Source organism: Gymnoscopelus braueri, assembly GCF_963280865.1.
Source record: "Gymnoscopelus braueri genome assembly, chromosome: 2".
NCBI lineage: Eukaryota > Metazoa > Chordata > Actinopteri > Myctophiformes > Myctophidae > Gymnoscopelus > Gymnoscopelus braueri.
In genome coordinates this window covers 14,691,343-14,705,576 of record NC_137604.1, presented here as the reverse complement: position 1 = coordinate 14,705,576, position 14,234 = coordinate 14,691,343, and the positions used below count along the sequence as shown (strand labels likewise).

The window sequence follows — 14,234 nt, the reverse complement described above, 5'->3', positions numbered from 1 at the left end:
ATTCATTTTCACTTTTTTTATTTTCAATGTTTTATTTGGGGTTTTATGACCTCAATTACACCCAAAAAACCTGAACTTAGAACATTCAGTGGATTTTCTGTGGTCTGGGGTTTTCTGAATAATTAGGCTGAAAAGTAATCTGAGCTTGGCCCTTCGACAGTGAGGTCACAGTCGATTAATCCCGCCCACTCTCCTCCTCGCCCCTCCCCTCCCCTATCCTTTCCTTTGGGGGGGGCGGAGCAGAGGCGATGATTGACAGGCAAAATCCCTCACCAGCGACACCCGCAGGCAAAGATTTCTTTTTTCATTGCAGTTGAAAAGGCTTTAGAAATGTGAGAGAAAAACACCTGCCATGGATCACTGGAATGGAATTTTCACTTAAAGCTTTTTGTACACTTTTGAAGGACCAGGACAAAGACTTTGAATGTGGTGTAAAAGTGAATGTCATTAAACCTTTAAGATGTTGAAAGCCTACTTTGCTTGGTGGGAATACTCTGACCCCCCCCCCCATCCATCAATACAAATGTTTTATGGACACGGGATAGTTTATTTCGCCTTCTTTCCACATCAGCCACATTGACATGAAATGGTACTTTAAACACAGGTGTTACCAATGATAGTAATTTCATTGATTTCACTGTTGTTGCATTAACATTGCTTTGCTTTCCTGTCCTGAAGACAACCATGGTGGATGCAATGGACACACAGAGGAGATCTCAAATCTCACTGCATTTATTCTGTGATGTAATGAGGCCACACACACACAGGAAGACTGACAACTTGTAGTGAGGTGTAGGGCTGTTGCCACCTTTCAGAAACTGAAATAAGGGACACCTAATCCTATCCTGGGCCGCGTGGGATAGAGAAATGTTGGGGAGCCAGCCCCCCAACCCCTGACATGCATATAAATCTATGCATTTCGGAACAGTTATACCCATAACACACAACATTTACTGTAACATTGTTGTAACAAGTCCTATATTACCAAAATCACAAGGAAATGCAATGCTTAAGCCATACATGTATTGTGTATGTACAGTATGTTTTGCAGTATGACATTGCCAATTGTTTTCAAAAATATGAAAAGGTTAATAGAATAATGCTTTGGAAAATTGTATGAAATAAGTATTTGAACCTGCTAAATGTACCCTTCAACTTATTGTTTATGCCATCTACAAATGTTATAGTAATAGTTGAAATTAGGCCTTAAATGTCAAATGTTCAAGCATGTTCAAATCAAGTATACTTTACCTTATTTCAGGTCATTTTCTAAAGCATACAGGCTTGTCAGGTTTATCCAGACTCTTCTGGTTACCTAGTAGTCTAACTAGTCATATTTGCATACTACGAGCTTAAGTAACAACAACCAGAGTTGGGTTTAAACACAAAATCAACATGCTTTGATTTGATTGACATGATTTCGCATACCATGTTAGTCTCTGGGGGCCTCTGGCAGACGAGGTGTGTGACTTTGTCATTGCTCCCTGGCTTCTGCTGCTTTTTACTTTGTCTCACTGTCTACGCACCCTTATTTTTTACTCTGACTTTTCAGTCTTTAGTTTTTACTTTAGACATTCAACTTGTCTTCTGAGCTGGTAGTCGCATTGTCATGCTGCAGCTTTGTTGTGGTTTGAATGGAGGGAGGGTGTGGGGGGCAACAGACATCTTAGCAACACTGAAAGCGTTTCTCTCATTGGTCGTGTCATGAGTAAATGAGCCAATGAGCTGAGCGCATTTTCAGACACCAGACCCAGACTCGCACAGCTCACTGACAGTCACACAGCAACAAGAGGGGGACAGGAAGCGAACAGCCTTCTACCATGCCGTTTCGGGGCGAGGCTTCCCCTATTGGGCGGGCGGGAACTTCTTTCCTCTACAATAGAAGAGTTAAGACGTTCTAATACAACCCAAATACCCAATTTTAGCACCGGCCTCAGTGGCGCACCTCGCTAATCATTGGACTACCGATCCACCACCTCTGAGAGTCTGGGTTCGACTCCCGCTTGGGACAATACTTTTTCAAACAACCTGAACCGCAGACTATTTTTTTCGCCGATAAAGTATAGTTTTGGACCATGACGGAGGCGCGCCGACTCAGCAGACCTTGAGGCCGAGGAGTCGCGCCCGAGCCCCTACAGGCGCGAGTGCCCGCGACGACCGGCCGATGGTCTGCTAGTCGACTAAGCGCCGTCCGAGTTATGTACCGATAGGCACAGAATCGTAAATAATATTGGTGGGGACTGCGTTTGCCCCAACTGCCACTCACTGCACTAACTTAGCCCGCCAGCCCCGCCCCCTTGTGCCTTCAACGGCATGGTAGAAGGCCGTTCGCGGACAGGAAGGGGAGCTGCTGCAGGACAGCAGAATTACTGTAATTTCTCAAATAAATGGTCATATAAATGATTCACATTGATTCCCCGACCTCAAAATACGGAACAAAGTGCGTCCCGTATCAGTTCAATACGGGAAACTTAGTTTCCAAGTAAGGGACGATTCCGTATTTTATGGGACGGTGGCAACCCTAAGGTGTACAGACAAGGACTTCGTCTCAAAACATTTTCAGACTTCAGAGGAAAAGCTTGTTCATTTTTAATCTAATATTTCTGTTTTCCATCTCCCAGCTTTGCTGTGCTCACAGATATACAATCAATCTTGTTCACCCCCTCCGTTAGAGCCAGAGCAGAACATTTGGCACCACCACCGGCACCGTAGGGGCCCATTGCCTCTTTGGAGCTGCAGCTGGTGCTGCTGCAGTGGCAGCTCTGCAATTGGTCCAGATTGAAGCTCAGGCCCAGCTCGTCCTCCAGCAACGTACTGCTCCAGCAGCTGAAACTGTTGTCAGCCAGCGTGATAGTGGCAGTGTGATTGTTGTCTCCTCGCTATCCAGAAACATCTCAGTACACAGTGTGTGCTGAGAAGTGTAGGAGTGGGGTTAAACATTGCAACACAATGTATCACCACCACAGCCAGCAACAGGGGCCGCCACAGCCTTCCTCCAATAGGCCCGGTCCTACTCATCACCAACAGCAGCCAAATCAACAGCAGCAGCAAAATCGTTTCAAGTACCCTCCTCCTAGCCATCTGCCTGACGAGCTGGTATCGACAATGGCTACCAGGGGATCCGGGGACATAGACCACTGTCTCATGGACCTTATGAACCGGCCAAACCCGAACCAAAGGTCACGGCCAAATCCGGACCAAATGTCAGGAACTGCAGGCTACAGCTCCGACCAACTAGGCCACCAGCAAGGGATGGACTGGTCAAACTACCCACACCCCAGCCAAATGTTTGCCAGTCCTCCCTCCACTGTCACCCAGCAGTCGAAGAGCAGCCCCTCTGCAATTGGTAATCAGGCCTGGATGCAAGCCCCTGTCTATGACCCACCTTCCCCTCAGTCTAGGGGCTCCCAAGGTGGTGGAAATGGTGGTGGTGGAGTTGTGGATAAGCAAGGTTTATACACCCCAGAACGTGCAGAGTGTATCTTGGCTACCTTGGGGCTCTCCAATGAGGATCTCGAGTTTCTGAGTCAGTACCCTGAAGATCAGCTAAACCCTGACAATTTACCCTTCATCCTTCGGTTTATCCAGACGAATAAATCAAAAAGCCAGAACAGTGCGGCTTCCTCTTCATATTCTCAGAGTGCTTCACGCGCCATCCATGATACACTGCCACCTCCTGCCCGCTCCGGTAGAAATACTGGACGTTTGCGATCCCCAGAAGTGCCCAGGTACCACAGCGTTCCACAGACTGCAGGGAAAGTCATTGACTACGGTCATGCTAGTCAAGCCACTGATGACAGCAGTGGTAGAGAGAGCATGCCTGAAAGGCGGCATGCTCGTCTTCAACCCTTTGAACCAAACAAGCATGTTGACCTGGATTACTGCAGGTCAGGCGGTGAGGTTCACAAGAACAAACGACTGTCGCCTGCAAGAGAATTTCCCCCACTGTACAGATCTCGTCATCCAGACCGAGAGTACAGTAGAGACGGCCCCAGACCAAGCCCTTCATCTGAAACATGGAACGATTCTTCGTTATCATCCAGAGATTCCAGACATCCTGTTTTGAAATCACATGGGGCAACCATGAGGTTACCCACTCCCACCATGATGTGTGATTTCTCAGCAGAGCCTCCAAAGGTGTACCCTCATACCTGCTCCTTGTGTGAGGTAGACAGTGAGCACGTTAAGGTGAGTGCCAACGTGTCATCGTGTCATTGTCTATGGGTCTCTTTAAAGGAATACCTGCACACTTTGAATTTAAGTCTTTCGCTTTACGAAGGCAGTTGTCAGATATATCATCTTTTGTCATTCTGCTCAGTGTTGTCCTTAATTTAAACCAATTGATTTATCCCTGGTTCTAAACTACAATGCCGACCAGTGGCGACCAGTTCTCATTGGTTTGAATGTCAGATACATAATCGGATCGTTTAACAATATTATGATAAGTGCCTGGTGAAGGGAAAAAACAAGGCCAGAAATTACAATATCAAGAGGACTCTTTTAAAGGTGAAAAGAGACGAGGATTCTTTCGCGATCTGGTTTATGGTTTACTATGGCCTACATACAAAGTCTTAGTATTCATTTTATATAACTCTGATTAAAATAACATTAAATATAACAGATTCTAAAAAAGGACCAATAATCGATAATGAAAATAATCTCTGGTCAGCTTAATTATATCGTTTTTGGGTGTAGTAATGATATAATTATTTACATGGCCGTGGTCATGGTGAAACTGTCAAATGACGATGAGTTCTCGCAATCTCAATTATACGTCTGCAAATTGTATGGATATGAAATCGATGTATTTTTTATAATAAATGTAATTTGTTTAGTTGAACATTTTTATTTTATTTCTTTTTGATGGCAATTTACAAACAAACAGTTCAGCTTCAAGCTTGAATCAACTCTTGATGTCGCTGTCATTCAGTTGCCTAAATAATGAAGGATATTACTCAGAACCTTTCTTTCTGTTTAGCCAAGTCTTCTTAGTTACATTGAGACATGCCAAGTCTTCTTAGTTACATTGAGACATATCTGGGCTCAGTCAATTTAATATGATTGATTGCCACCAATATGTAGTTTCTTTACAGGTTGTGGTTGTTTTTTTATGTAATCCATCTAGAGCACGGTAAATTTTATTCAGATTTTTTTTTTATATAGTTTTACTTTTAGGCTTTATTTAGAGTAATAGTATAGTAATTTAGAAGGACAGGAAACTGAGGACGGAGGGGGAGACATGCAACAAAGGTTCCGTTGGAGATAAGTATGATCTGATGCACCGGTTAGCTACTGGCAAGAGCCCCATCTTAAATTGATCCTGGTGATCGATATGTCTGGCCTTCCGGGGAAATTCCTGAAAATGCTGTGCTGTGCATCATCTGTTCTATAGGAAAATCTTAACTAGTTATTTTTTGGTTCCTTTTTTTATATGAATTCAAAATTAAAGTGGGTTTAGTTTAGTTTACTAGCACATTGTAATAGAAAAAAATACATATCAAAAGAAAACAAGTTATTGTGCAAGAAAAGGAAGAAGCCAACAGGCTTATTTAGAATCCTCTCCTTAAAGAAAGACGTCATTAAATAGCATACATTAAAAGTTCAATAAGAATAATACAAGCTTACAATGGGACCAGCAATGCAATAAAGAAATAAAACACAAAAACTGCACAGAAGAAGAACATAAAAAAATGACACATCAGAACTAAGGGTGTAAGTGATTTCCTTTTTGGGAAAAAGTGTATTGTTAAATAGCTCTGAGTAAAAGTAACAGGGGTCTGTCTGGCCAGCTCTTTAATAAACAGAAAATATATTTTCAGTTTGTTATACCAATTTCATCCAATCAGGAGAGAGAACTCACACAGGATAAACAAGGTAAAGTGATGAAACAAAAACAAAAAGATTTATCAGACAAGATCAAAATTGGAACACTAACATTGAAGCTGATGAATGGCTTCTCTCTCCCGATTGGATGAAATTGGTGACCCACCTGAACATTTATTTTCTGTTTATTAACCCATTAAGACCTGGAACCGCGCTATGAGCTTGTATATCTGCTATTTTTGTAAAATCGTGAAAGTTTGTGCAAATCTTTGAATATATATATATTTTTTTTAAAGCGTTAGGATTTAGATAATTTTTTTTTTATTGGCCTCAGGTCTTAATGGGTTAAAGAGCTGGAGAGACAGGTAGACCCCCTGTTACTGAACAAACTCTGCAGCAATGATCAGTATATACAGTAGAGCTTTAACTTAAAAAAGAAAAAGAACGTCTTATGTTATATAGACATGTTATAGTGGTGCTGAGCATCAACATTTGCATATACAATATACAATCAGTACTAGAGGACAGCTGTAGCTGAGTGGGTAATGTAGACAGGCGGTCTGGTAATCAGAAGGTCACCAGTTAGAGACAAAGTGTTCCTGAGACACTTAACCCCTTTCACAGATATTTTTTCAAGTTTGAAATGTACAGCTGACACAGCCAAGAGAAATTAACTCATTGAGTGCCATAACTATTAATATCTATTTCTGGCCATTACAATTTTTATTAAAATTTAAAATTTAGTAAAACAAAAGTGCTTAGGAAGCGAGATACAGCCTTTTTCAGTTATAAGATAAACAAGGAGTGGATGGAGCTGCAAATCTTCATATAATGATATCTTGGGTTCAGGAAGATTATTATTATTATTATTATTATTATTATTATTATTTTTTTTTTAAACACGTGAAACACGTTAATGGCACGTTGCACCATAGCGCTAAAACACGTGAAACACGTTAATGGCACTCAATGAGTTAAAAGTAGGGTCACGTTTTCAGTTCTGCGTCTTAAAAAAAAAAGGTTAAAGGAAGACTTCTCTCAAAACGGTTTTGTATTTTCTGCTGCTTACATTGCCTCCTGAAACCTAAGCCATGGCAGTATTAAGAGCCACAAAAACACGACTTTAAATATGCTTTCTATCTGCATTTTACTAATGTGATTTGATTTGTGCCTGCAATTAACTGGCGTCCAGATGAATGGCCATTTTTCTCCTGACATTTCTCTCTCTCTCTCTCTCCAATTGTTTTTTCTCCAGGATTGGATTGAGCATGTCAGAAGCGTAAAACACACCGATTCCTGTCGAGACCTACGCAACAAGTGAGGAGGCATTTAAACACAATGGGGCCCTATTTTGCATGTATTTTGCGTGTCTTAAGTACCATGACTTAACTTGAGACCTGGAGGCGTGGCCAATTCTGTTTGGCTGTTTTGAGTGGCCAAACAGCATTGGCCACGCCTCCAGGTCTTAACCCATTTTGGGCGGGAACCCCTATTTGAAACTGTACCTTTCAGGACGGGAACCCCTTTTGGGGATGTTGTTGTTATGTACAGTATATAGCAACATACATGACGTTTTTCAGAAAACTTTAGTCAGGATTTAGAAGGCGTTTTTAGAATCTGCCTCAAGTCACGCAAAAATAGGGCCCAATGTCTTGTAGAAGCCATGAATCTCCCTATGATTACTGAAAACTTGTGTATTTTATGTGAAAGGTGTGTTGTTGGACTACTTGCTTGCCTAATAGAGTGTTAAATAATGTGCTAACAACTTTGTGTGTGTGTACTGTGTAGGTACCCAGAGTGGAAACACAAGCTACCAAGGTCAGTATCACTTGTTTTTTGATTATTTTATGTTGTTTTTTTAAGCACTTCTTATACTGAAACATTGAAAACATGGAAGATGTCACTTTAAAATTAAACTATTGCCGTTTACAGAATTTTATCTTCACCTCCCTTTCCCTCTTCGTCTCCTCCTGGCCACTCTAGGAGAGAACACTCCCTGGGCCAAGATGACAGCCAAACCACCTGGCACACCAAGGAGCGTTCTCGCTCTATGTCCCGTTCTCCAACCCCTAGTTCTCTTTCTGGCAAACGCAGAATCCCCTCTGCGTTTGCCTTTTCAACTCCTGCTGGCCACTCTAGGAGGGAACGCTCCCCGGTCAAAGATGACAGCCAAACCACCTGGCACGCCAAGGAGCGTTCTCCCGCTCACTCTATCTCCCTGTCCCATTCTTGGTCTCCAAGCCCTAGCCCTCCTCCTGACAAACACAGAGGGGGTCCCCACTCTCAAAGGCAGAACAGGAGATCATACCAGACCCCCCGTCACTCCTATCATCGTCACCACCAAGGTAAATGAGATGCTACACGAGAGATGCTACATACAAGTCGGTGGAATCAAACAAAACATATTTTTTTAAAGATCAAGTTCTTGGCACACCTTTACTTTGTTTATTTGTTCAGATCAGAGCATAGTTTTTCAAGAATGTTGGCTTGTTGAAAGTTCACCTGCAGACTCCGTTGGGCAGATAAAGTGAGGTGAAAGGTTAGGCAGATTCAGAGTCTAGCAATGACTAGGTCTCTCAAAGATCCCATAGTTTACAGATGTCGCTGGTTTAGTAAATTATGTGATGTTGTTTCAAAGCTTGTCTGAGACAACCGACAGGTCAGTTCTGTGCATCTTAAAGTATGGGTTCTTCACTTCTAGATTTAAGAGTAAGTTGCTCTTTGAATAGAGGCACTTGGAGTCATCCTGCTTGTTTGCAAGGAAATGTGTGAAAATTGGATCCATAGTTGAAAAGGGTTAGAAACTTTCCAGTGATCTTTTTTCTTCTTCTTTTTTTAAGAATACACAATATGGTGCTAATTGGTCTTGTTATTCAGGGAGTATTGGTTGAAATTCAACTCCCCAAGTGAAACCCATGACATCTGCTGAAAATTGGATAACTTTAAGTATAGGCAGAAATTGCACCTAGCAATATTCATTTTCTCACAAACAAAATGGGTTTGCGACTAGCAGGAAAAGTAGGCATGGAAGTATTTATGCCAAGGAGTCGTTTTGGCGCAAAACAAATGCTTGCAATGGATTCAGAATATATATATATATATTTTTAAAAAAGACAACAACTTAGTTTTACCCCTCATAAGCTATTTAAGGCAGAATTAATAATTTTTAGAGTTTTCCCAGATAAAGTTACAGTACTCAAACTATCAGCAGCAATCACGGGTTCCCCCAGGGGAGTTGAATTTCAACTTAAAAAAAAGAAATGTGTTAGTAGACGCCTGAATTTGTTTGAATATTTTTATAATATTCCCTGACTGTGTGGCGTCCTGGTCAATCCCACTGGTTTTGATGACCCTGTGTCCTTTTCCACTAGCCACATTTTCTAATTGTGCACAAGATATCTCATCTAATTGGCAGATCACAGTTTTTGGTGAACACATTACCTGTTCTCTAGCACCTCCTTTAGGGCAGGTTTAGCTCCCTCGCAGCAAGGCTCTACAGATCACAATGTCGATTGGTTGTGTTGGGCTCCCTTTGTCGCCTTTCTTTATCAATGCTTCCCTTTCCCCCCCCCCCTGCCTCAATCTGCAGCTACAGGGAGTTCTTCTCGCGATGGTTTGAAACGTCCCCGCGATGCATCTGCCAGACATGATGACTCTGCCAGACGCAAACTACCATCATCAGCCAAGTCCCCAATGAAGACCAAGCTTAAGCCTGGGTCCAAGAGAACTACGCCAGGGAGCTCCAAGGCTGATGATACAGTGGGTCTAATAGACTATTATTTAAAGTTACATATATAGTTTAAAATTATGAAGTTCTTAATCTTTTACAGAGCAAATTGCACCCTTGGCATGTCAATACTTCTCCCAAGTAGTTAGGTGCAACCGCCTTTTCAGCTCAGGGTCTTCCTTACTCTGAATGTTGCCTCTCTTCTGGCTCTTTTTGACTAATATTTTTGCTTTTTTTTCTGTTCCGTTTCTGTTAAGTGTTCAGACGGTTGGGCCGCATGCATTTCAGAGCATGTTTATTTTAATGATCAATTGATTGATTGTCTTCTGGCTTGGATCAATGGAACTAAAGTAGTATACTTCCTATTTAGCAGTGTGACAATTAAAACTCACTTTTCAAGGTTTTAAAGAAAAAATACCATGACATAACAAAATTATCATTCTTAACTCTTTCACTGCCAGACTTATTTCAGAATGTGTTGTCCCATTGCCAGGAAAAAGGTGCATTTTTCCTCTGTTTGTTTTTTAACATTGAAGTGAATGGAGCAGCAATTTTTTGGATAGCGTTATCTCCTAGTTCCTTTGAGATAAACCCCCCAAAAAAAATACCAAACAATTCATATTTTTTCATATTTTCGTCTTTCCGTCATTGGCCATGATAGCCATAGAGCCATCGGACGGGAATTCCCGTCCGGGGCAGTCAAAGAGTTAATGTGAATGTTATATTATCATTAAAACCGTTGTTTTGCCAAATTATTTGAATTGTTTTGCCATTTGCAATATCCTCACGGCCCACCAGTTGAGAACCACTGACTTAGCTCTTATAGTCGAAAAGAGCCTTAAAAGTCTTATTTTCCAGTCTGCCAAAGGTCCGCCGGCCAAGAAAATGAAGAAAGTGTCCACCCAGAAGAAAGTGTCCACCCAGAGTACCCCATCCTGCACTGCAGCGTGTCTGGTGTACCTGACGGGCATCCCCACAACGGCCACAGAACAAGAAGTGAAAACGTGGGTCAGGGACTTCGGGATGTACAACAACGTGGTTCTGTTGTCTGGCAGCGAGGCAGACCAAGGACAGAAGGTACTCTCCTTAAGTCTGGGCGATATGACTTCAAATTCATAACGCCATCAAACGCCATTCAAACATTTTGCCTCAATTACGATTTAATAGACGCTTAACATTATTCTCTTAATTTTTTTAATGAAAATAGCAGAATAAACGGACTGTGATTGTCTTCCCTCCTAGGCATCGGTGTGTATGGAGAGAGAAGAGGATGCTCTGGCTCTGGCCCAGTGTAGTAGCCTCTCCATCGGAGACCAGCCCATTACTGCCACTTTAGCCAAGGTTCCAATTTATTGTATTCATTTAGTTATATATTAATATTTAGTGATGGTTCCATCAGGGACAAACATTTATTTTGCATGCGTGTTGAAGATTGAAAAACATGAAACAATAAGAGATCCACATGAACCCTAGCATCCCTATCCTGGGCATGTCATACTAGCCGGATATTCAGTGAAAATAGCAGATCTACAACCTCACAGCGTGAGGTGTTTTGAGCTTGTAGATCGGCTATTTTCAGCGAAGTGAGTGTTATAGAGGGGAACAATTACAGACCCCTAGGGATCAACAACATATATAGAGTTAAAGTGGTTGTAAAGTGGCTGTGAGGCTGTCGCCTCACAGCTAGAAGGTCCTGGGTTCGATTCCCACAGGGGACACTGTGAGCGCTGGGGGCGTGTTCTCTCCTCCACGTCATCAGCGCCCATACCCTAGGTGGGGTTGGCGAAAGGGCCTTTCTGTGTGGAGTTCCATGTTCTCCCCGTGTCTCCTAGGGTAGGTACCCTCACAAAAACATGCAGTAATCCTGGTCACTATACTGCCTCCCCCTGGCCAGCCGGGGCGCCTGATGGAGGGGAAAGGAACTGGTTGGAATAACGTGTTCCTTCCACGCGCTACGTCCAACCAGGGAAACTCCCCCCTGTCAGGTGACAAGAAGGTCAGTTGGCTCTCATGCATTGAAGGAGGCCTTCCCTCTGCCTCCCTAGGTTGGCAGAGGGAAGGTAGTGCCCAGGATTACAGAGACAATTGGCACTGGGTGTTAAAAGTCGTGGGATAAAAAATTAGATTAGAAAAAAAAAAGTGGTTCAGATACAGTGTGATCCATTGAAGTCTGAATACTCTACTTACAGTATGTGATTTATTGTCTTGGTATAAATGCATGTTATTTATTGCCTTGTTTCCTTTCTTTTAGAAACCAGAAGCAGTCGATTCAACAGCAGTCAGTAAAGGGTAAGTTAGATGTGTTCTCCCTTCTTTTCCAAGCCTACTGTGCATACCCTCTCACTCCCCCACATCTCATAACACATCCGAGGTTTTACCACGGTTCTACGTTTACTACTCACTATGGGATATCAGCGCCCCCAGGCGATGCACAGAGCAACATACACACGCTCCCGGTGCCAATATTTGATTGGCTGAGGGTATGTCACGAGTCCGGAAAACCCTGGGGTATAAAAGACCCCGCGTGACTCAGGCTCCTCCTCTTTTCTACTCTCTGCTCGCGTATGCACACGCATCTACATACAACATTAAGAGTTTAACGGAGAAAAATTCCAGTTTAGCCCACAGCGGAGTTCGGGACTAACTCCCACGGGATCTTTTTCTTTATATCTTGAAGCACGCTCCCGCGGCTTATTAAAGGGTAAAACTGGCGTGACCCTGTTACACTGGCGCTGAGGCGCCCCCTTGTGGGCAAAACTAGCAAGGGTTTTATTACCTGCGTCTTGTTTATTGCTTTATAGGGACCGTCCAAACGCTGTGGGCTTATGGGTGGGGAGCGACGATACAGGGGGGCTCCCTCTTGGGGGGTCCCCCTGCATCGCGGCTCTATGACAGGTGAAATAATGAGCGGTTTTATCATTTTCAATCCTTTTTTTATTTTTTTTGGAACCACAGGCTGCACACATACACCTTGGCACACATTCAGACTGTTCTCTGTAGAGACCTGGCTCTGTAAAGCTACTGTCTTTTTGTGTCTCTTGGCACCCGAGGAGTCGTCCACGACTCTGTGCGTCGGGGCAAGTGAGTCGCCGTGCCTCTTCCCCAAAGTGACCAGGGGGGCTATTCCCCCTCCACTCCGCCCGTGGGGATGTTGGGGGGGGGCAGCCGAACAACCGGTAAAACCGGGGGGCGAGAGTCATTTACCTTGCCCGTGACGGGACCTTCCCGTTCCGCGTTGTGCGGTTCTGGGGGATGGGGGATAGGCGGTTGCGTTGTCTCTGTCCAGTGAGAGCCTTGAAGCTCTATTGTCAGAGGACAGTGGCCAATCGATCATCGACGCAGCTCTTTGTCTCTTTTGGCCATGGGGTTCAGAGGAAGGCGGTTACTAAGGCGACGCTTTCTAGATGGATCTGAGATGCCATTAAACTGGCTTATGTGAGTAGCGGTGCCCCAGTTCCGGTAGGTCTGAGGGCTCACTCTACTAGAGGCATGGCTACATCCTGGGCTCTCTACAGGGGAGCTTCGATCCAGGAGATCTGTGCGGCTGCAAATTGTTCGTCTCCATCGACCTTTGCGGCTTTCTACAGCCTGGACGCGGCGGCGTCATCCTTGGCGCACACGGTCCTAGGCGTGGCTGCTGCCTCCGGGCCAGTGGAGGGAGGGGAGTAGGCTAGGGGCCTTTTCTCCCTATCTCTCGACTTCCTCTTTGGGTTTCCATGGGGATGGGGCCCTGTTTCCTCATTTTGAGTTATGAGGCAGGCTCGTGTCTGCCTGTTAGTGAATAAGGCGGACTCTAGAGTCTGTCAGGGCCTAAACTTTATTATCTATCCCGCACCCCAGCCCGGTGGGTTGGGGGCGCCCTTGGGGGCTGAGTGGCGTGCGGGCCTGTTAGGGTTGTATGGCTCATTGCCTCAAGGGGAGTTTATGAATCCCATAGTGAGTAGTAAACGTAGAACCGTGGTAAAACTAGAGGTTACGAATGTAACCCCGGTATTAGTATGTTCGGAGTTTACTACTCACCTGACACCCCTTTCTGTGCGCATTTGGCGAGCAGAGAGGAGAATGTTAAGAGGAGGAGCCTGAGTCACGCGGGGTCTTTTATACCCCAGGGTCTTCCGGGCTCGTGACATACCCTGAGCCAATCAAATATTGGCACCGGGAGCGTGTGTATGTTGCTCTGTGCATCGCCTTGGGGCGCTGATATCCCATAGTGAGTAGTAAACTCCGAACCTACTAAAACCGGGGTTATATTCGTAACCTCTAGTTACACTACTTTGTGTTTGTGTCTTCACAGGACATCTATCCAGGAGCTGTCTGCCATAGGTGGTGATGTTTCAGGTAAGATGATGCCAAAGCCCATGGAGAGAATAAACCATATACATCACTAGGTCAACCTGAGAGCCTCTTTACCCAGAAGCGTAATGGAAATGAACAGAGTCAGACCTCGACACTGTAACCATTTCACTCGCATTTGCGACTAAAAGTAGATGTGTGCAAATTGTTAAATGTATTTAGGAACACTGAATTCCTAAATGAATTGAAAAATATTACTCACTCACTCACTCGGGTCGTCTCCTTCGCTCCATGTGTTGCTCATTAAAGATGGCCAGTTACATTGTCTCTGTGAAAGGTTTTGGTTGACTAAACAAGAAATTAGCGGTACAGCTGTGTGTTTTCTCCGACA

General features: G+C 43.9%; 1 protein-coding gene across 4 annotated transcripts in view; it reads left to right on the top strand.

Annotated features, from left to right (window-relative positions):
- LOC308103294 (uncharacterized protein) overlaps positions 1 to 14,234 on the top strand; it is a 41,580-nt gene that overhangs the window by 816 nt on the left and 26,530 nt on the right. For 3 of the 4 annotated variants that reach the window (XM_080453218.1, XM_080453217.1, XM_080453216.1), the window contains exons 2-10: positions 2,622 to 4,188; positions 7,079 to 7,140; positions 7,612 to 7,641; positions 7,807 to 8,168; positions 9,413 to 9,582; positions 10,409 to 10,627; positions 10,793 to 10,891; positions 11,802 to 11,839; positions 13,845 to 13,888. In XM_080453218.1, coding sequence (XP_080309344.1) covers positions 2,950 to 4,188; positions 7,079 to 7,140; positions 7,612 to 7,641; positions 7,807 to 8,168; positions 9,413 to 9,582; positions 10,409 to 10,627; positions 10,793 to 10,891; positions 11,802 to 11,839; positions 13,845 to 13,888 — 2,263 coding nt within the window. In that variant the 5' untranslated portion in view covers positions 2,622 to 2,949. The remainder of the gene's footprint in view (positions 1 to 2,621; positions 4,189 to 7,078; positions 7,141 to 7,611; positions 7,642 to 7,806; positions 8,169 to 9,412; positions 9,583 to 10,408; positions 10,628 to 10,792; positions 10,892 to 11,801; positions 11,840 to 13,844; positions 13,889 to 14,234) is intronic. The other variant, XM_080453219.1, reaches the window with a different exon arrangement.